Source organism: Orycteropus afer, unplaced genomic scaffold (genome assembly GCF_000298275.1).
Source record: "Orycteropus afer afer isolate SDZICR_OR568_19922 unplaced genomic scaffold, OryAfe1.0 scaffold00110, whole genome shotgun sequence".
Taxonomy (NCBI): Eukaryota; Metazoa; Chordata; class Mammalia; order Tubulidentata; family Orycteropodidae; genus Orycteropus; species Orycteropus afer.
In genome coordinates, this window is record NW_006921697.1 from 4501028 (window position 1) to 4522680 (window position 21653).

The following is a 21653-nucleotide window of genomic DNA, read 5'->3' on the forward strand; positions in this document are numbered from 1 at the left end:
TTATTTTTAATTTTAATATTTTATTCATCATGGATTTTTTGCATTAATTTCTATATGTATTTTAAATATTGCATTAAGTATGATTTATCTTGATTACTGAGGTTTTTGGTACTTGAGTAGAGTACCTGTCCTGTCTCCTCCTAGTCAGGGCCCTGACTCTACCTACCCGTATCTCTGCGCTACCAGGACAGATGGCTCCCCTGTCCCCAGCGACCTCAGGGGCCCCAGACCTGGAGATCCTCATATACCAAGGCCTTTCCACCACTCCTCTGAGTGTCAAGAGAGCAGCTGAGGGTGGCATTTGATCCCCGCAGTCTATTTTTGTGCCTGCCCTTCAGCAACTGATAAAAAGTTGCTTTCGGTAGAGCTGATGTGATGAAATAGTGAGTGTTGATGTCAGGTGGTTTTTGTGATCATATATCTTCATTCTTGACCTCACAAAGGGGCCTGGAATCAGGCAAGAAAATGAGCTCTTGGTGGTTTTGCCTCCACAGAGTTTGATAAAACTAGAAATCATTATCTGGTAATGAGAGTGCCAGCCAGTCGGCCTTGTCTTTGAGGCTGTGTGGAAAATGCACATGTTGAGTTCTCTTGCTTTTGTGCACTGTCTTCTAGAGTGTACAAGGCACTTCTACATTTATGACCTCATTTATTGAACACACCTTTTTGTTGTTGTTGCTGAAAATATACATAGCAGAACAAATACCAATTCAATAATTTTCAGATGTACAATTCAGTGAGACTGATACATGTATGCATTGTATAGCCATTCTTACCCTCCTTTCCCCAGTTGTTGAACACATCTTTACTGAGTATGTATTATGTGCCAGGGGTAGCCACTGGGGATTCAGCAGGGGATAAGACAGACATAGCCCCTGCTGATAGTGCTAGTAGTTGGGGATGGCAACAATGTTGTTGTTGGGTGCCATTGAGTCAGTTTGGACTCATAGCAACTGTCTCAGTTATCCAGTGCTGCTATAACAGAAATACCACAAGTAAGTGGGTTTAACAAACAGAAATTAATTTTCTTACAGTTTAGGAGGCTAGAAATCCAAATTCAGGGTGTCAGCTCTGGAGGAAAGTTCTTGTCTTTTCTGAGTATCTGGTTTTGGGCTATCTTCATGTGACTTGGCATCTCTCTTTCCCCATTTCTATTCTGCTCACTTGTTTAATCTCTTTTATATCTCAAAAGAGATTGACTTAAGATATACCTTACAATCAAATCTGGAGATCCTGGATAGAGTGGGAAGGAAAACGTGGAACAAAATTCCAAAAACTCAATAATGATCAGAATCACTGGTGAGATGAAATCTGGTGAGACTCCCAATACTATGGCCCTGGAATACATTCTGAGCCTAGAATAAAACTCACTCCCAGGGGCAGGATCTCAGCCCAATAGTTAACAGGATGTACACGCAGACCACTCAACCCAGGATGACACACCCACATACTCTACGGCAATACATCCCTTAGAGCAATGGACCATGAGCCACCAGAAGATCAGCATTTAAACTAAGGAAATGCAGGACCAAAAGGAGTGCATAAATATGAGGGGCACAGGGGGAGGGGCACAGGGTAGGGAGGGGAGGAGACTGGATTAGGGTTGGACATGGTGAATGGGGAATAAAACTAAATTTTTGCATTGTGTTGAATGTAAAACAAGCTTTTAAAATTAAAAATAAAAATAATAATAATAATAAAAGATACACCTTACACTAATCCTGCTTCATTAACATAACAAAGACAACCCATTCCCAAATGAGATTATAACCAGAGGCCTAGAGGTTAGGATTTACAACATATATTTTTTGGGGCACACAATTCAGTCCATAACAGTGACCCTCTGTGACACAATATAATTGCCTCAATAGAGTTTTCTAGGTTGTAATCTTTACAGGAGCAGTCTTTCTATGGAGGAGCCACGGTTGGGTTCAAACCACCCACCTTTTGGTGGCTTAACTGTTGCGCCACCAGGGCTCTCCTTTTGGCAACAATAAGCGAGTAGATAAATTTTAAAATGGGGGACACCCCAGAGAGTGAAAACACTAACTGAGGGAATCACATAGGGTAATGGGTGGGAGAGAGATGGGTAGATATAATGGTCAGGGAAGGCCTATCTGAGGAGCCACATTTAATATGAGGTGGGGATAATAAGAAGGAACCAGCCATGCTAAGATGAGGAGAAATGTGTTCCAGCCAGAGGAAGCTGCCAGCACAGAGGCCCTGACATGGAAACTCAAGCCACACAACAGTTCCATGAGGGAGGCTGGTCTCTGGAGATGCAAACAGGTTAAGTGACTCCCACTGGCAAATTACAAGCCAGGGCCAGGTCTGCCTAAGAGAATCTTAAAAGCGTATACCTGCACATCACTTTGCAGTTTGCAAAGAGCTTTTACTGCCTCTCATTTGGATTCAAGAGGCCCTTGAATTCAAGTGCATAAAATTGACTGCAATTGCAAGCAAAACACAATGGATGTATTTTATTGCACTGCCCCTGAAGTACTTTGCTGTCCTGTCACAAGATACTTCAACCTTCTATTGTTTTTTAAAAAAAAACAAAACTTCCTGGATGCCAGGCAGCCATGTACCTGCCAAGACCAGCTCCTGACTGGTGCTGCGGTCTCTGCTCCTGTAGATGGGGAGGTGCGGATAGCTGACGGCACCCTCTGAGGCCTAGATGTCAGGAAAAGGGACCCAGGACAGCCAGGAGCTGTCTCAGCCCAGGTCATCTCACTGAGCACAGCATCAAGAAGCTTCACAGATCTCCATGGATAAGGGGCTGCTTGAAGGTTGCAGGGAGTGGGAAAGGATATTCTAAGGAAGATAATACCTGTCCCAGGAGACTTTCAGCTCTGTCGTCCCTTCTCTTTTAAAGGAGGAAGGGTCTAACTAAGAATTTTTGGTGTATGGGCCACAGCTGTTGAGGAAGTGGCCTGTCAGTTTGGAAGGAGCTTTGGACAGGGGAGATGGAGATCCCAGCTTGTATCCTGGCTTTGCCAAGTACTGGCTGCTGGATCTGGGATAACTCCTTGTTCCCTCTCTCTGAGCCTCAATTTCCTCATCTGTGAAATACGGAATTAGTCTCTGAAAGTGTTTCTAAAGATGCTTCCAGTACCCAAACTTCTAGTTCTGTTTTACAGTCCTCTATCATAAGGCAGTGTTTCCAATGCTACGGAGGCTGGAATGCAAGTACAGTTGTTGGTTGTTGTTAGGTGCGATGATGTCTGTCCCTGACTCATGGCGACTCTGTGCACCCCCGTGCACAATAGAATTGGATCATTCTGATCCATAGGGTATTCAGTGGCTGATTTTCAGAAGTAGATCCCCAGGCCTTTCTTTCTAGTCCATCTTACTCTAGAAGCTCTGCTGTGAAGCCTGTTCAGCATCATAGTAACATGTGCAAGCCTCCACTGACAGGTGGGTGGTGGCCATGCGTGAGGTACATTGGCCGGGAATTGAAAGTAGGTCTCCTGCAGGGGAGGCAAGAATTCTCCCACTGAACCACCACTGCAATTCTGTTGAGAATGGGCTCTATCTGGGGGTGAGTGGGCAAGGGGAGGGTTTTCCTTTGAAAGGATAATTAAAGCACAGACTCATAAAACATAGAACATTATCTCTTAATGAAGGTACATGTTGTTGTTATGTTGTTGTTAAGTGCCATCGAGTCGTTTCCGACTCATAGCAACCCCATGTACAGCAGAACAAAGCACTGCCCAATCCCGCGCCAGCCCCACAATCCCTGCTATACTTGAGCCCATCATCGCAGCCACTGTGTCAATCCATCTCATTGAAGGCCTCCCCCTCTTTCGTCGACCCTCCACCCTACCAAGCATGACATCCTTCTCCAGGGAATGGTCCCTTCTTACAACATGACCAAAACAGGTGAGACGAAGTCTGGCCATTCTTGCTTCCAAGGAGCATTCTGGCTGCACTTCCTCCAGGACAGATCTGTTAGTTCTTTTAGCAGTCCATGGTATTTTCAGCATTCTTCGCCAGCACCACAACTCAAAAGCATCAACTCTTCTTCGGTCTTCCTTATTCATTGTCCAGCTCTCACATGCATATGAGGCGATTGGAAATATCATGGCTTGTGTCAGGCGCACCTTAGTCCTCAATGAGATATCCTTGCTCCTCAGCACTTGATACGGTTCCTTCGCAGTTGACTTTCCCAATGCTACACGTCGTCTAATGTCCTGACTGCTGCTTCCGTTGGCATCAATTGTAGAACCAAGCAATGTGAATTCTTTGACAACCTCAATCTTCTCTCCATTTATTGTGATGCTGCTCATTGGTCCAGTTGTAAGGATTTTTGTTTTCTTTATATTGAGACGTAATCCATACTGCAGACTATATTCTTCAACCTTCATCAGTAGGTGCCTTAAGTCATCTTCACTTTCAGCAAGCAAAGTTGTATCGTCTGCATATCTCAGGTTGTTAATGATTCTTCCTCCAATCCTGATACCATGTTTTTCTTCATACAGTCTAGCTTCCCAGATTATTTGCTCAGCGTATAGATTGAATAAGTGTGGAGAAAGGATACAACCCTGACACACTCCCTTCTTGATTTTAAACCATGTAGTGTCCCCATGTTCTGTTCGACGACAGCCTCCTGGTCAAGATACAGATTCCTCATGAGTACAATCAAGTGCTCGGGAATTCCCATTCTTCTCAATGTTATCCATAATTTGTCATGATCCACACAATCAAATGCCTTTGCATAGTCAATAAAACACAAGTAAACATCTTTCTGGTATTCTTTGCCTTGAGCCAAGATCCATCTGACAACAGCTATGATATCCCTTGTTCCACGTCCTCTTCTGAATCTGGCTTGAACCTCTGGAAGTTCTCTGTCAATATGCTGCTGCAAACGTTTCTGAATTATCTTCAGTAAGATCTTACTTGCATGTGATATTAATGATACTGTTCTATAATTTCTACATTCTGTGGGATCACCTTTCTTTGGAATGGGCACAAATATGGATCTCTTCCAGTCAATTGGCCAGGTAGCTGTCTTCCAAATCTCTTGGCATAACTGAGTGAGTGCCTCCAATGGGGCATCTGTTTGTTGAAATATCTCAGTCTGTATGCCATCAATTCCCGGAGCCTTGTTCTTCGCCAGTTCTTTCATTGCAGCTTTGACTTCTTCCTTCATTACCATTGGTTCTAGATCATATGCCACTTCCTGAAATGGATGAAGATCGATCAGTTCTTTTTGGTACAGTGACTCTGTGTATTCCTGCCATCTTCTCTTGATGTTTCCTGCATCATTGAAAATAAGGTACATGGCGTATACATTTTTGCTAGTCTTTTGCTATAGGCCTAGTTTTTTGTGGTGCTGTGGTTGGAATCCCAAGTCATTTTTTCTGCATAGACCACACCCATAGTGCCAGGGCTCCAATTTCCAGTTTGAAGATTCATTAAATTGAGCGAAGAACTTAGATCAATCAAGTAAACTGAGTGCCAGTCCTTTCAGATTCTTGCAAATTTCTCACCTTTTACTATTGTCTCACCTACAAATAATTTGACAGCAGTTTTTTTTTTTTTTTTTTGTCTATTCAAGTTTTTCAGATCTTTCCACAGCATTCAACTTAGTGTTTCTCTACATCTCTTCTTTTTTGTCCTTGTAGTTTGTGGGCCATTTAAATAAATTTTATAATTATAGAAATAAACAGGTTTGGGAAGAAATATAAATGACTCCTGGAAGACAACTGGTGGGGCAGAAGCTTGTGGATAACACAAGAGGGGAAAATGAGCTGGGGTGCTATGGTAACCTTGGGCATTGGGTATCATGCCAGGATGAGGTGAAGAGTTCTTGTTAACTTGGCTGGTGTGTTAAGGGAGCTTCTATTGTTCCAAAAGCTTGAGAGAGCCTGGTTAGGATTAGATTTGTCTATAAGTAACAGGGAGAAAAAAAACACTGAGAAAATGCAGACCAGACCCATTGCTATTGAGTTGATTCTGACTCCTGCTGACCCACGTAACAGAGCAGAATGGTGCCTTAGGGTTTTCTTGGCTGTAATCTTTACAGAAGCAGAACTCCAAGCTTTTCTCCTGTGTCACTGCTGGGTGATTCAAAATCCCAACCCAAAGGTTAGTAGTTGAGTGTAAACCATTTATGCCAGCAGGAGACCTGCAAGTAACAGGCCCCTCCACAGTGACTAGAAGTTCAACAAACTATGAGTCAAGTTCTTTCTCATATCCTGAGGTAGATGTGCCAGGACCAGTTGAGAGCATCACAACATCAGAAACCCTAACTTCTTCCATCCTGTTGCCTTCTATGCAAAGCTTCTTTCCCAAGGTCACTGGCAACTGGGTTCCTTCCCAGTTGGCTGGGTCAGGCCAGGTCTTGAGGCCCAGTTCTGGCTACTGGACCCCATCTTTCTCTCTCTGGCTGGAGAATCCTCTCTTGGCAGACCTGGTGGCCTGTCGGGTCATCTTACACCAGGCCTTGACCAGGCAGCTGCTTGGCCAGCTTTGAAGGTCTGAGCATTACTGAAGTTATGCTCAGCAGGCCTGAAGCCACATGTTTCCAAGTGGAAGGGGCCTTGAATGCCAGGATGAGGTGTTCATTCAGCCTTGAGTATTATAGTGAGAGGACTTTTCAATGGTCTGATTTTTCTCTGAGCTTAGGGTGTTCTGTTCTTTTAGGCTGGTCTTTCACTGGGCTCAGATCCCTTCCACTTTGCCTACTTTTTTTTTTTTTTTTTAAATTATGGTAAAAACTATATAACAAAACACTTGCCATTCCACTATTTTTTACATGTACAATTCAGTGATATTAATTACATTCATCTAGCTATGTAGCCATCACCACTATCTATTTCCAAATTTTTCCATTATCCTTAACAGAAGCTCAGTGTCCCTTAAGTAATAATTTCTCCTTCCCCTCCCTCCCACCTCTGGTGACCATAATAAACATTTGTCTCTATACATTTGCCTATTCTAGATATATCATATAAGTGGAATCATACGATATTTGTCCTTCCGTGGCTGACTTGTTTCACTGAGCATAGTTTTCAAAGTTCATCCATGTGGTATCATATATCAGGACTTTGTTTCTCTTTATGTCTGAGTAATATTCCATTATATGGATGTACTGCATTTTGCCATCCATTCCTCTGTTGATGGACATTAGATTGTTTCCACCTTTTGACTGTTGTGGACAGTGCTGTGGTGAACATTTATGTACAGGTATTATTTGTGTTTCATGTCTACTTATACTTTCTGCAGCTTAGCTTTGTGTTTGTGCCTTCTGAGTCTTATTTCAGATAAGGCTATGAGTATTTCTGTGGGAACTAAGATCAGTTATTCTTCCTACTGTTCTCCTAGAAGCCACCTTAGGAGTTCTATACTAATTTGCAAGAAAGTGGGAAGATTGAATTTTTTTTTTAATATTAGAGAGATTGAATTAGTCATGACTTTTTCATTGATAGGTGACATAAACTCCAGCTGGCATTTATTCTAGAAAAGGGATTTATTGGCTCACATATGGCAGAGTGCAGGAATAGACTGGCTTCAGGCACAGCTGGATCCAAGCATTTAAATTATTTTATCGGGAATCCATCTCTCTCTATTGCTTGGCTCTGCATTCCCTGCACTGGTTTCGTTTGCAGACAGGCTCTTCCCAGGTCAAAGCAATGATGGACACCAACCTCTCTAGAGTTGCTAGTCAAGCTGAGCTCCCTCATCCAGCAAATTCTTGGTGTTCACTCCAGCCCACCTTGAACCAGTTGAACTATTAGTTGTGCCTCCCCCCCCCCCCACCATGAAGCAAGTTAGCCCTTTATAACCTGTGGGACATACAGTGCCCCATCTACATTCACTGCTTCTGCGATTCAGTGGGAAGCTCCTATCCCACTTTTAGTGTGGGGGCCTGTATAGCTGCATAAAACTTAGGAAATGGGTCACATCCCACCAACCCCAGAACCAGAGACCCCTCTGGACATATGTGTCCCACTAATTATATCAAAATCCATATTGCCTCAAAAAATGTTTTCATTTCATTCAGAATGCTTTCCATTATGGAAAATTTCAACAGAAAATTCAATCTTGAAAGGGTTTAATTGGTCAGGCTGTGCTCACCTCTGGAGAACTTGGACTGCCTGGGTGTAGAAGGGAAATGGCTCCCACCAAGGAAAATCCCCAAAGGAAGGGGAATGAGTGGGAGGCAAGCCAAATAACACATGTAGGATGAGGAAAAAAACAAAACATCTGTAAAATGAAATGGCTTTGTGGGGACTTCATGTGTGCTTATCTCATTTCCTGCCCAGAAAGCAAGTGGAGAGACAGGATCATAGGTCTAGACCAGGGAATCTGATTGATTCATAGCAGCTGCTTAAGCTCAATGTTGAGAGACTTGGACTCATCAGGGAGTAGGGCAGTGATTAGTTAGTGGCATCTACCGTGGTTAGATAGGAGGGAAAGGTGATTATGACCTTAGTGCTATGTACCTGCCACTCAGACAGACCTCATAGCGGGATTGGCCATTCCTGACAGCAATTTAAAAGGGAAAACTTGTCTCAGACCATCAAGTACAACTTCTTCTCAGAGGAGGAGGTACCAAGCTGGAATAGGGCAGTACTTAGGGTGTCCAAGTGGGTGATAACAGGAAGAAAGTCTGGTCTGGGTGGTAGGCCCAGCACCCCATCATCCCAGGCAGGCCTAGAGAGAGCCACTGTGACCAGGCTGGCAGGGCATAATCTTTCCAACAGAAACCAGGAGCCATGATAGAAGTGGGATTAGGTGGTTGATTATAGTTGAGGGAAAATAGGATTGGCAGAGCCTACAGGTTTAGGACTGAGGTGGATGGTCAGAAGCCAAGCTCAGAAGCTTTGGCCCTCCTTTAAAAAAAAAAAAAAAATGGCTGTCACATCGACTCTGCCTCATGGCGGCCCCACGTGTGTCAGAGTAGAACTGTGCTCCATACAGTTTTCAGTGGCTAATTTTTTGGAAGTAGACCACTAGCCCTTTCTTCTGAGGTGCCTCTAGGTGGACTCGAACCTTTTGGTTAACAGTCAAGTATATTAACCACCCAGGAACTCCTAGAGTCAAATGGAGGCACTAACCACTGACTACCTCTTGCATCTTGGGAAGGTACAATGAGGACTGTAGCAGCGAATATCCCTTAGGAACCATGAAATGCTGTATCCTTGACCATGTGTGGGTGTCTGACATGCACTTGTTTTCCAACTTACGGTTCTTTATGTTTTACAAGAACCCTGTGAGTCAGGAGGAGCTCTGGTACCATAGTGCCTAAGGTACTTGACTGTTAACCAGAAGGCTGGCGGTTCAAACCCACCAGCCACTCCTCAGAAGGGAGATGGGGCTTATCTACTTCCATAGTGATACTGCCTCAGAAACCCAAGGAGGGATCTCTATGAGTTAGATCCAACTCCACAGAAGGGAGTTTGGTTTTTTGGTTTGTGAGTCAGGGTCCTATATTATCCCCACTTTTTCAGTAGAAACTGAGGCTCCAAAAGTTACATCTTTATCCCAAAAGATTAGTGTGAGTGGCAAGGCCAAGGCTTAACCCTTCTGTCCCCTTCATCTAGGCCTCTTTCCATTTCAAGATAATCCTTCTCTCTGCACTTTTGTCTCTCCCTCAGTGCATTCATTTATTAATTCATTCTCTTATGTTTCCATTAAATGCTGACTTCTACCTAAATCTTTCCCAAAAACTGACCCAAACATGGCATCTTAGGAACTATGTAAGTACAGAATTTTATCAAATGCATGAACAGGAGAATGGCGTAGGGTCTGTCTAGTTTTATGTTCTGTTTCACAGATGGGGCATGTGAGACCCAAAGAGGGGAGGTGATCTGCTGAAGGACACGTCATAAGTCCTCAATGGACCCAGGACCCAAGCTCTATTCTATCATGTGTTCCCCCATCCCCCACTTCTGTCCACTCAGTAACTCTGAGAGTCTGCTCTGGGCCAGGCACTAAGGTAATTTGCTGATTGTAGCTAGGAAAGTGGAGCTACCAATTTTTCCTGAAGATGCATTCTTTCTTCAGCTGAGAATTGATTTCCAACCAGATACACAGGCTTCCAATGAAGCTACTTATGTGAGTCTGGACAAAACCCCATAAATCCACTACCAGGGCCATTTATCTCCCTGGCTTTGGACAGCCATAGGCTTCTGGAGAAGGGATGTCTGGGGTGTAGGTGCCACAGGCTCGGCAATAGAGGGTACGCCAGTGGCAGAATCTGAGCAGATGTGTGATGAGATGTCAGAGGAGGCCCATCCACATGAGGCTGGATGTACAGTGCAGCATGTTTGGCCCCATACCTGTCCTTGTTCAGCCACCAACTTGCTGTGTGACTTGGGCCTTTCCCAGCCCTTGCCTGAGCTGCGTTTTTCCATCTATAAATGAATTGACTGGAATAAGTGGTCTTGGATGTTCCTTCCACTTTAAGAAGCAGGATGACAATTGAAGGTTAAGAACAATGGTTTTATAGGGAGAGTGGGACATTTGAGTTTGAATCCAGCTCCGCCTTTCTGGGACTCTGTGCTATTGACTCTATCTCACTGTGTTTCCTGATTACTAACATGGGAACAGTATCACCTAGCCTGCAGGTTTGTTTCAGGAATCTAATTTTTTTTTTTTTTTTTCCTTCCCCATTACTGTCAAGTCGACTCTGACTCATCACGACCCTATGTGTATCAGAATAGTCCTTGGCTGCATCGGGTTTTCAGTGGCTAATCTCTTTTCAGAAGTAGATCTCTTTGCCTTTGTTCCAAGGTGCCTCAGTGTGGACTTGAACCTCCGACCTTTTGGATAGCAACCAACCATGTTAACCATTTGCAGCACTGAGAGGCTCTAATAATGGAATGAGAGGATGCATATAAGGCACTTGGCATGTTCCTGGCATATAGTAAATCCTTCATAAGTGCTGGCTATTCGTCCTATAGGAGCTCTGGTAGAATAGTGCCTAAGGCACTTGACTGCTAACCAGAAGGCTGGCGGTTCAAACTCACCAGCCACTCCTTGGAAGGAAGATGGGGCAATCTACTTCCGTAGTGATACTGCCTCAGAAACGCAAGGAGGGGTTGCTATGAGTCAGGTCCGACTCAATGGCACACAACAACAACATATGTCCTATGGTGTGACCTCCTGGCTCCACTGGTGGGGCCTGAGGAAGGAGGCTGGTACAGAACAAGAAGGCCTCAATTCAGACCTTTCAAAGGGAACTGGGTCACTTGCAGCACCCTCTCAAAAGCCTCTCTAAATATGGAGAAGGCCAGAGAAATCACTATTAATGCACTGCCTAATGGTTTTTGTCTAGAGAGTAGACTTAGGCCTAATTGACAAGGCCATGAAGCTAAGGTTTCTTTATTTTTATGTCCTGGGTACACTTTGAGTATGTCAGGCTGCTATGGGTAATCAATAAGTATAATAGTCATGGCTTTTTTTTTTTTTTTTTTTGGTGTTTAGTAGAGGAGATGATATGATTTTGTGGTCTGGACACTCAGTAGATGACCTGGACAAATCCAGTACTCTCCTTGGGCCTCAGTTTCCACATCTATAAAGTGAAGGAGGTAGACCACCAAGTAGGTCAGGAGTTCTTAACTGGTTCTAGAAAGGCCTAGAAATATAAATTCCATATGCACACAGGCATTATTTGGGGAAGGTGTCCACAGCTTTTCTCTGGTTCTTAAAGGGGCCTTTGATCCCCAAATTGTCCACAGCATCTTGCCTGGGTGATCTCTCAAGGCTACTGGGCTCTCTCTGGCCTGGTACTCTGGAACTCTGATTTAAACGTTGTTGCTAAGCCCCAGGAAGCAAGACTTACAGAGATGGCCAGGAATGAGGTCTCAGAAACACGTGGGAAGAGCTCCCAGAGAGCTTATCACCCGGGACCTTGCTGGCCAGGGAAGCCCCAGCTGTCCAGCACCCTATGTCTCTGCTTTTGGTCCCTTCCCTGCTCCATAGACCTCTAGTAGTATCAGAACAGGGTCTCCCAGCACAGCCCCCCCGACACACACTCACACATACGTACACACACCCCTCCCCTGGATGGCTACAGAGGCCTAACTCATCTCCTTGCTTCTGTACTACCTACTCCCATCACACTTGGGGTAAAACCCAAATCCTTTGCAATCCCTACCTGATCCAGCTTCCACCTGCCTCTTTGATGTTATCTTTTCCCACCCTCCTTACTCATCATACTGTAGCTTCACTGAATTCTGGTCAGTGCCTTGAATGTTCTAGGATTGGGTCTTGGCCTTTGCTGGTTCCTCTGCCTAGAACACTCTTCCCCACCTCTTCTGTCACCTGATGCCTCTTTGTTCAGGTCTCGACTTAGTTGTCAGCTCCCCCAGGAAGCCTTTTCTGACACCTTCTTCTAAGATAATACCCCAATGATGCCCTCACCAGTGTACTGGTGTGTTTCCTTCATGGCACTAACACTATGTGCAATGAAATACTTAGGCATTTTCTTCCTTATTAGTTTGCTTCCCCCATTATGATGTCAACTCACAAAGGAAGGGATTATATATCAACAGCTATCACCATGCATGGTTTATAGTGGCATTTAATAAATGCTTGAATGTGCTCACTAGAAAGGGTAAAATTAAAATGACTGACAATGCCAAGTGTTGGTAAGGACATGGGACAATTGGAACCCCTCACACAGCTGATAGGACTATCAAATGGCATATCCACTTTGGACAATTTTGTAATTGTATAAAGTTACATATACACTTACTATATGACCTAGCAATTCTGCTCCTAGGTATTTACCCAACCAAAAAAACTCAAAATCATTGCTATGAAGGCAACCCCAACTCATGGCAACCTCATGTGTTACAAAGTAGAGCTGTATCCCAGGATTTTCCTGGCTGTAATCTTTACAGAAGCAGATTGCCAGGCCTTTCTTCCATGGTGCCACTGTGTGGATTCTAACTACCAGCCTTTAGGTTAGTACCTAGCCAAAACCAAAGCCACTGCTATTGAGTCGATTCCAACTCATAGTGATCCTATAGGGCAGGGTAGAACTGCCCCCATAGAGTTTCTAAGGCCATAAATCTTTACAGAAGATTTACTCCCATGGAGTGGCTGGTGGGTTCAAACCATTGACTTTCTGGTTAGCATCCAAGCACTTTAACTATACCACTAGGGCTACCTAATGAAAGGCAACCCATTTGTACCACCCAGAGACCAAAACTTATATCCACACAAAGACTTGTACATGAATATTGTAGATTTATTCATAATCACCAAAACTAGTAACAAACCAGGCAAAAACAGCTGTATACCCACAGTCTGATTGGGCAGGAAGGCGAAAACAACTCCCAAGTGACAGCTGAGAGACTCCACCTGAGTGTTCCCTGGGGTGGTGTCAGTTGAGTGGAGATGAAGAGCAATAGGGGTATTGGGCAGCATGGGGCTGTGGAAGATAGATAACAATCAGGGGCTTGGTTGGAAGATGGAGTTACCTTGGAGAACCAGAGCTTTTGGCATTGCCTAGGAGCTCTGGTAGCATAGTGGCTAAGACACTTGCCTGCTAACCAGACGGCTGGCGGTTCAAACCCACCAGCCACTCCTCGGAAGGAAGGTTGGGCAATCCTACTTCTGTAGTGATACTGCCTCGGAAACCCAAGGAGGGGTCGCTATGAGTCGGGTGTGACTCAATGGCACATAACAACAACAACAACAACATGTCCCTCACAGGAGCTCTGGTGGCGTAGTGCCTAAGGCATTTAACTGCTAACCAGAGGGCTGGCAGTTCAAACCCACCAGCCACTCCTCAGAAGGCAGATTGGGCAATCTACTTCTATAGAGATACCGCCTTGGAAACCCAAGGAGGGATTGCTATGAGTCCGGACCCACTTGACGGCAGTGAGTTTGGTTTGGTATGTGCCTCACTCCTGCAGACTCTCAAACCAGGTTCAGAAGTGTTTCTGTGGAAGTAGTCTCCACAGAAGAGAATTGTCCTCTGTGGGTAGTTACAATTTTGTTCTTAGCTGCCATCAACCCCTGACTCATGGTGACGTGATGCACAATGGAGTGAAATGCCACCTGGTCCTGTGCCATCCTCATGATCAGTTGCCATTCAGAGGATTGTGATCCACAGGATTTTTATTGCTGATTTTTAAATATTGATCACCAGGCCTTTCCTCCTAGTCTACGCCTAGCAGCTCCACTGAAACCCGTTCAGCATCATAGCAAGACGTAAGCCTCCACTGACAGATGGATGGGGGCTGTGCATGAGGGGCATTGGCCAGGAATCAAATGCAGGTCTCCCACGTGGAAGGTGAGCATTCTACCACTAAATTGCCAATGCCTCAGTTGCAATGTACAATCATGTATTTTAGTTGCATGGTTGTTTTATGTGGTGTCACTCTTTCAACATGTTAGCTCCAAGAGGGCAAGGGTTTAGTCTGTGTCATGCCGGCTATAGCCCAGCATCCAGCATAGGACCTCATCAGAGTGCTCAGTATTTCTGGTGGGTTCGAGAAAGACAGGGTAGATGGAGAGCAGGTAACTGTGGGCAGGGGTAGTGGGACTGCCCCTGGGGACAGACCATACAGGGCACTGTGCTGCCTGGCCTGAAAGTGGGGACCCACATCTAGAGAACCGCTGCATGCAGGATTCCTACAAAATGCCAATTAAGACATTTGACCCAAATTTGGATAAAAGCCTTTTTCCTGTGTCAAGTTGAGCTAATAATATACATTTATTCATAATTTATGAGGCCTAGTAAGTGGGAACAATTAAGGAAAAGGCCTGGGCAAAACCTATTTCTCTTGTGTCACATAAGCCTTTTTTTCTTTTTTTTTTTTTTGTTCTCTAAAGTAGTTTCCACCCCATCTGCCTGCCATGAGGTACAGTTGTTCATTGTTGTTTGTTACTATTACTGACAGCTGACATTTATTGAGCACTTATTAAGCCTGGCTATCCCATTGTCTCGTTTAATCTTCACAATAACCATAAAAGGCTGGGGTGGTTGCTGTTCCCGGTTTACAAATAAGACTTACAAATAAGACGTTTGAGCCTCAGAGAGGTGAAGGGATTTTCCCAAGGTCTCACAGTTGGTGAGTGAAGATTATAATTCAGGTCTGCCAGACTCCAGTGTTCTTTATCCCTATGGTATTCTTTTTCTGTGTCATCCTCCCAACACATACTACCTCTGAAGATTTGTAGGGCAACACTTCTGTTGGTAACTGTTAAACCTGGGAGTCCAGGGTGAGACGGTGGTCACCTTTGAGTCAGTAGATCTGGAGTGGGGCCTTTCTAACAAGTTTCTAGGTGATACTGATAGTAATGCTGCGAGACCTGAGGCCTCACTTGGAGAACCACTGATTCAGATAATATTGTTAGCAGATTCTTCTGTGATTCACTGTGATTCCCTGCCCCACTTCATCATCACTGTCAGGTGGCTGTATACCTTCCAGATCTTTTCCTGTGCGTTTGCATCCATATTACTGTACGTAGAGAAATGTGTAGTTTGATTTTGTTTCATTTCCTTTACACAGGTGAGATAATGTTCTACATGCTGATATTCTACAAGTTGGTTTCTCATTTAACATGTCTTAGAAAACACATAAGGAGCTCTGGTGGTGTAGTGGTTAAGGCATTTGGCTGCTAAGCAGAAGGTCAGTGGTTCAAACCTACCAGCCGGCTACGGAAGAAAGATATGGCAATCTGCTTCTTTAAAAATGTACAGTCGCCATTGTTGTTGTTGTTTGTTGTTATGTGCCGTCAAGTCGGCCCCGACTCATAGCGACCCCTCCTTGGGTTTCCAAGGCAGTATCACTACAGAAGAAGGATTGCCCAACCTTCCTTCCAAGGAGTGGCTGGTAGGTTTGAACCACCAGCCTTCTGGTTAGCAGTCAAGTGCCTTAGACACTATACTACCAGAGCTCCCCAGTCACCATTAGAGAGATGCAAATCAAAACAACAATGAGATACCAGCTTACCCCAGCACTAATAGCAAAGTTCAACAAGACAGAATATAACAAATGTGAGGATGTGGAGAGATTGAGACTCTCCTACACTGCTGGTAGGACTGTCAAATGATACAACCACTGTGCAAATTGGTATGGCAATTCCTTAACAGATTGGAACTAGAAATACCATTTGATCCAGCAATCCCATTACTAGGTTCATATCCTAAAGAAGTGAGAGCCAGTACACTAATAGATATATGCACACCCATGTTCATCACAGTACTATTTACAATACCAAAGAGATGGCAGCAACCTAAGTGCCCATCAAGGGAGGAATGGATAAACAAACTATGGTACATACACACAATGGAATACTATGCAGCACTAAAAAAAAAAAAAAGTAGAATCTGCAAAACACAGCATGACATGGATGAACTTGGAAGATACTATGCTGAGTGAAATAAGTCTATCACAGAAGGACAAATATTGTATTAGTCCACTATTGTAAAAGTCAAGGAAAGGGTTATACATGGAAGGGAACTCTTTTTGTTGGTTACCAGGGGTGGGAGGTGGGGGGATTCCTAGATAGGTTGGGGGAAATGCCAAAGATTATTGCCAAAGATTATTAATGGTTACCATGGGTAGGAGGGAGGGGGAATGGGGAAGATTTTGTTTGTGGGGCATTGAGTTTATGCTAATTGCAGTGGAATATTTTGGAAAAGGATAGCAATAATGGTGGCAAAACGTGAAAAATGTCGTCAATGTCCCTGGGCTATAAAAGTTGAAGTTGTTATGTTGAAGTTGTTAGGTGAATGTCTTGTTGTGTATGTTTTCACCACAATAAAAGTAAAAAAAAAAAAATAATAAAATATTTATAGCCTTAGAAACCCAGTGGAGGTCACTAAGAGTAGGCATCAGCTTGATGGCAGTGGGTTTGGTTTTGGCTTAGAGAGCACACAGATGTGCCTCATTCTTTTGAACAGTGCCATAGTATTCTGTGTTGTCCTGGATTTCAATTAAGATGTGGTTTTATTTGCCCATAGCCTTACTGATCAGTGATCTTCCACATTTTAGCCAATACAAATAGCACTTCAGTGAACCTTTCTGTAAAATCCCTGAGAAATGGGGGAATTCTTCTCCAGACCATAGTAATCACTCCATAATGTCTGCTTTTATTATTGCCATTTTATTTTAGTTGCTGTTTAGTTATTAATATTGTTACTTTCAACAGACCTCTTTTTAAGTGGAGGCAGTTATGTAGGTATAACTCTCTGTATAGAGCTTCTCATAGTCTTTCAATAGAAGAGTTCTGATAAGAGTAAAGAAGTACCATCTGGGCAGGGCTTTGAGGGATGTTAAGGAGTACAGAGAAAGAGGAAAAAAGTAATAGAAGGATTTGTATTACCCAGACCTGGCTTAGCTCCTAGAATTTAACAATTGTAGCTTAACAATTGTAGCATGACCCAAGGGAAGAAGAGTAGGGCAGATCTTTATATTTCTTGGTTGAACTGTAAAATCAGGCCTTGGCCACGGGCATACTAGGATCCACGCTTTTAGTTAGCATCATGAGTAAGGAGTGTCAGCTCTGACCTGCTTGCTTCCTTCTTTCCTGTCTCCTCAGGGTGGAGGGTCTGGGGAAGAACAACTCTGTGCAGACTTTCCAGAGCTTGACCTCTCCCAGCTGGATGCTAGTGACTTCGACTCGGCCACCTGCTTTGGGGAGCTGCAGTGGTGCCCGGAGAACTCTGAGACGGAACCCAGCCAGTACAGTCCTGATGACTCTGAGCTCTTGCAGGTACGCCATCCACCACCTGCTCAACAAAAAAAGTCCCCTCACCTGCCAAAGCTCTTTGGGCCCTGGTTCTTGTCCTGGATCTGCACCTGACCCTGTGTGATCTTGGACAGCTTCACCAAACCTCTTTAAAGCGAGGGCTGGGAAGAACTGTGGTCTCCAAGCCTTCCACTCAGAGTCGAGCCCCTCTGCGGGCCAAGCCAGGGTCTAAGTCCTCTATTCCCCATATTAGCTCATTGAATCTTCATTACAACCTTTTGAGGCGGGTGTTGTCATGTCCTCTATTGGACAGGGGATGGTAAAATGAGGGGAAACAGGCTTGGAGAAGTTAAGTCATTTGCCTTGTCAGTAGCTGAATTGGATTCAACCCAGTCTGCCTGTCTCTTGAGCTGGACTTTATAACACTGATGACACCACAATTGGAATGACTCACATTTACTGAGCAGCTGCTCTGGGGCAGGACATTTTGCGTATTAACTTATCTAATTCTCTGAATTCTCAGTGGGAAGTACTGTTATCTCTGGTTTTCAGATGCAACCAACCCCAAACCAAACCCACTGCCGCCAAGTCAATTCCAACTCATAGTGACCCTATAGGACAGAGTAGAACTGCCCCATAAGGTTTGCAAGACTGTAAATCTTTACACAAGCAGATTGCTTCTACATCTTCCTCCCATGCAGCAGCTGGTGGGTTCTAACTGCCAACCTTTCAGTTGACTGCTGAGCACTTAACTGGTAAACCACCAAGGCTCCTTAGATGCAACCCAAGATCCATTAAAAAGTGGAAGAGCCTCTCATGACCCTATGTACCCTTGTTCCCAGGCCTTAGGTGCACATGATGGTTGGCATTTCTTTTCAGAGGGCCTCTTATGTGAAGTAATACACTGTCTGGGATTTGCTTCAGTATAATAAAGCAAGTTGCACATGTACTTGTGTGCATGTGTGCATGCACTGATATGTATGTGTACATGTACAGATGTGTGTGGGGGCATAAAGGATAATAGTGGTGGCTTGAGTGTTGGTGTGATGCTGGAAACTATGCCACTGGTATTTCAAATGTACTCATGGTAGACAGGTTTCAGTGGTGCTTTCAGCCTAAGCCAGATTAGGAAGAAGAACTTGGCCAAGTCCATTTCTAAAAAAAAAAAAAAAAATGGCCACTGAAAACCTTATGAATAGCAGGAAACATTGTCTGATATAGTGTCAGAAGATGACCCGTCAAAAAGACACTCAAAATACAAATAGGAAAGAACTGCCTGCCCAAAGTAGAATCAGCCTTAATGATGTGGATGGAGTAAAGCATTTGGGACCTTAATTTGCCAGTGTGGCATGACCCAAAATAAGAAAAAAGAGATGCAAATTAATAATCAGAATGTGGCATGTATGGAATATGAGTCTAGGAAAATTGGAAGTTGTCAAAAATGAAATGGAACACATAAAGATTGATATGCTAGTCATTAGTGAGCTGAAATGGACCAGTACTGGCCACTATGAATCAGACAATCATATGATCTACTATGCTGGGAATGACATATTGAAGAGGAATGGTGTTACATTCATTGTCAAAAAGAACATTTCAAGAGCTATCCTGTAGTACAATGCTATCAGTGATAGGGTAATGTCCATATGCCTACAAGGAAGATCCATCAATACGGTTATTCAAATTTTATAGAAGGTTACCAGGGGTGGGAGGGGAGGGGAGGGAACACTGTTAGATAGATAGAGGTAAGTATTGATTTGGATGAAGAGAAAGGCAATGTACCCAATGCAAGTGACCAATATGGCAGCACTGAGGATGAGAAAGACATAGAGAGGTACATGGGAGGTACAGACAACAAATAAGGAGATCCTTGATAGAGAGGGAGAACAATGTGAAACAAAACTCAAAATCATTTGGAGAAAAAAAAAAAAGTGAGGGGGGACCAGGTTTGCTGGTCTGATAGAGACTGGTGGAACCACTGAGACTATGGCCCCTAGCTGCCCTTCAGGTCTAGAATTGAACCTACACCTGTGGTTTCCAGCCAAACAAAAGACAGGCATATGAGTTGAACATTTACCTCAAGTAGATACACTCCTTGGAGAGAACAATCATGGGAGAAAGAAAGGCTGCTTATGCACAGGGAGACAGCTCAGGGGGCAGGAGTGCATGGAGGAATGGACACAGGGAAGAGGTAACTATGGGGAGGAGGTAGGAGGGGAGCTGTTGCATTGTGGTAAACTGTGGTCAATGTCATAAGACAAAGTATATGTGAACCACTGTATGGAAAGTGAATTTGCTCTGTAAACCTTCACCCAAATCACAATTAAAAAAAAAAAAAAAGATGTATTAATAATCACTAGTGATTGGAATGTGAAAGTTGGAAACAAAAAAGAAGGATCAGTAGTTGGAAAATATGGCCTTAGTGATAGAAATGACACCAGCGATCACATGATAGAATTTTGCATGCCCAAAGACTTAATCATTGCAAATACCTTTTGTAAACAACATAAATGGTGACTGTATTCTTGGACCTCACCAGATGGAATGTGCAGGAATCAAATCAACTATTTCTGTGAAAAGAGACAATGGAGAAGCTCAATATCATCAGTCAGAACAAGGCCAGGGAACAAGCCATGAATTACGCATAGGCAAGCTTAAGGTAAAGCTGAAGAAAATTTAAACAAGTCCACAAGAGCCAGAATATGACCTTTGAATATATCCCACCTGAATTTAGAGACCATCTGAAGAATGGATTTGATGCATTGAACAACTGTGAGTGAGGACCAGACAAGTTGTGGGATGACATCAAGGGCACCATATATGAAGAAAGCAAAAGTCATTAAAAAGACAGAAAAGGAAGAAAAGACCAACATGAATGCCAGAAGAGACTCTGAAACTTGCTCTTGAATGGAGAGTAGCTAAAATGAATGGAAGAAATGGTGACATAAAAGAACTGAACAGAAGATTTCAAAGAGCAGCTTGAAAAGACAGAGTAAAGTATTATAATGAAATGTGCAAAGACCTATAGTTGGAAAATCAGAGGAGGAAGAACACACTCAGCATTTCTCAAGTGGAAAGAACTAAAGAAAAAGTTCAAGCTTCAAGTTGTGATATTGAAGGATTCTATGGGCAAAATATTGAACAGTGCAGGAAGCACCAGAAGAAGAGGGAAGGAATATACAGAGTCACTGTACGAAAAAGAATTAGTTGACGTCAACCATCTCAGGAGATAGCATATGATTAAGAATCAATTGTATTGAAAGAAGTTTAAGCTGCACTAAAGGAATTGGTGAAAAACAAGGCTCCAGGAATTGACAAAATATCAACTGAGATATTTCAACAAAGGGATGCAGTGCTCATTTATGCCAAGAAATTTGGAAGACAGCTACTTCACCATCTGACTGGAAGAGATCAATATTTGTGCCCATTCCAAAGAAAGATGGTCCAACAGAATGCAGAAGTTATCAAACATTATCTTTAATATCACACACCAGTAAAATTTTGCTGAAGATAATTCAAAAACGGTTGCAGCAATGCATCAACAGGGAACTGCCAGAATAAGCTAGAAACAGAAGAGGATATAAAACAAGGCCTATCATTGCTGATGTCAGATGGATCTTGGCTAAAAGCAAATACCAGAAAGGTGTTTACCTTTGTTTTATTGATTACACAAAGGCTTTCAACTGTGTGGGTCATAACAAATTATGGATAACATTGTGAAGAATTTGAGTTCCAGAACACTTAATTGTGCTCATGAGGAACCTGTACATAGACTAAGAGGCAGTTGTTCAAACATGACAAGGGGATATTGTGTGGTTTAAAATCAGGAAAGGTGTGCATCAGGGTTGTATCCTTTCACCATATTTATTCAGTCTCTATGCTGAGCCAATAATCTGAGAATCTGGAATAGATGAAGAAGAACACGGCATCAGGATTGTTGAAAGGCTCATTAACAACCTGCGATGTGCAGATACTCAACCTTGCTTGCT

General features: G+C 43.5%; 1 protein-coding gene across 1 annotated transcript in view; it reads left to right on the plus strand.

Moving 5' to 3' along the window:
* Positions 1-21653, plus strand: part of PPARGC1B (PPARG coactivator 1 beta) — a 135167-nt gene that overhangs the window by 86004 nt on the left and 27510 nt on the right. The window contains exon 2 of the mRNA XM_007943600.1: positions 17515-17688. Coding sequence (XP_007941791.1) covers positions 17515-17688 — 174 coding nt within the window. The remainder of the gene's footprint in view (positions 1-17514; positions 17689-21653) is intronic.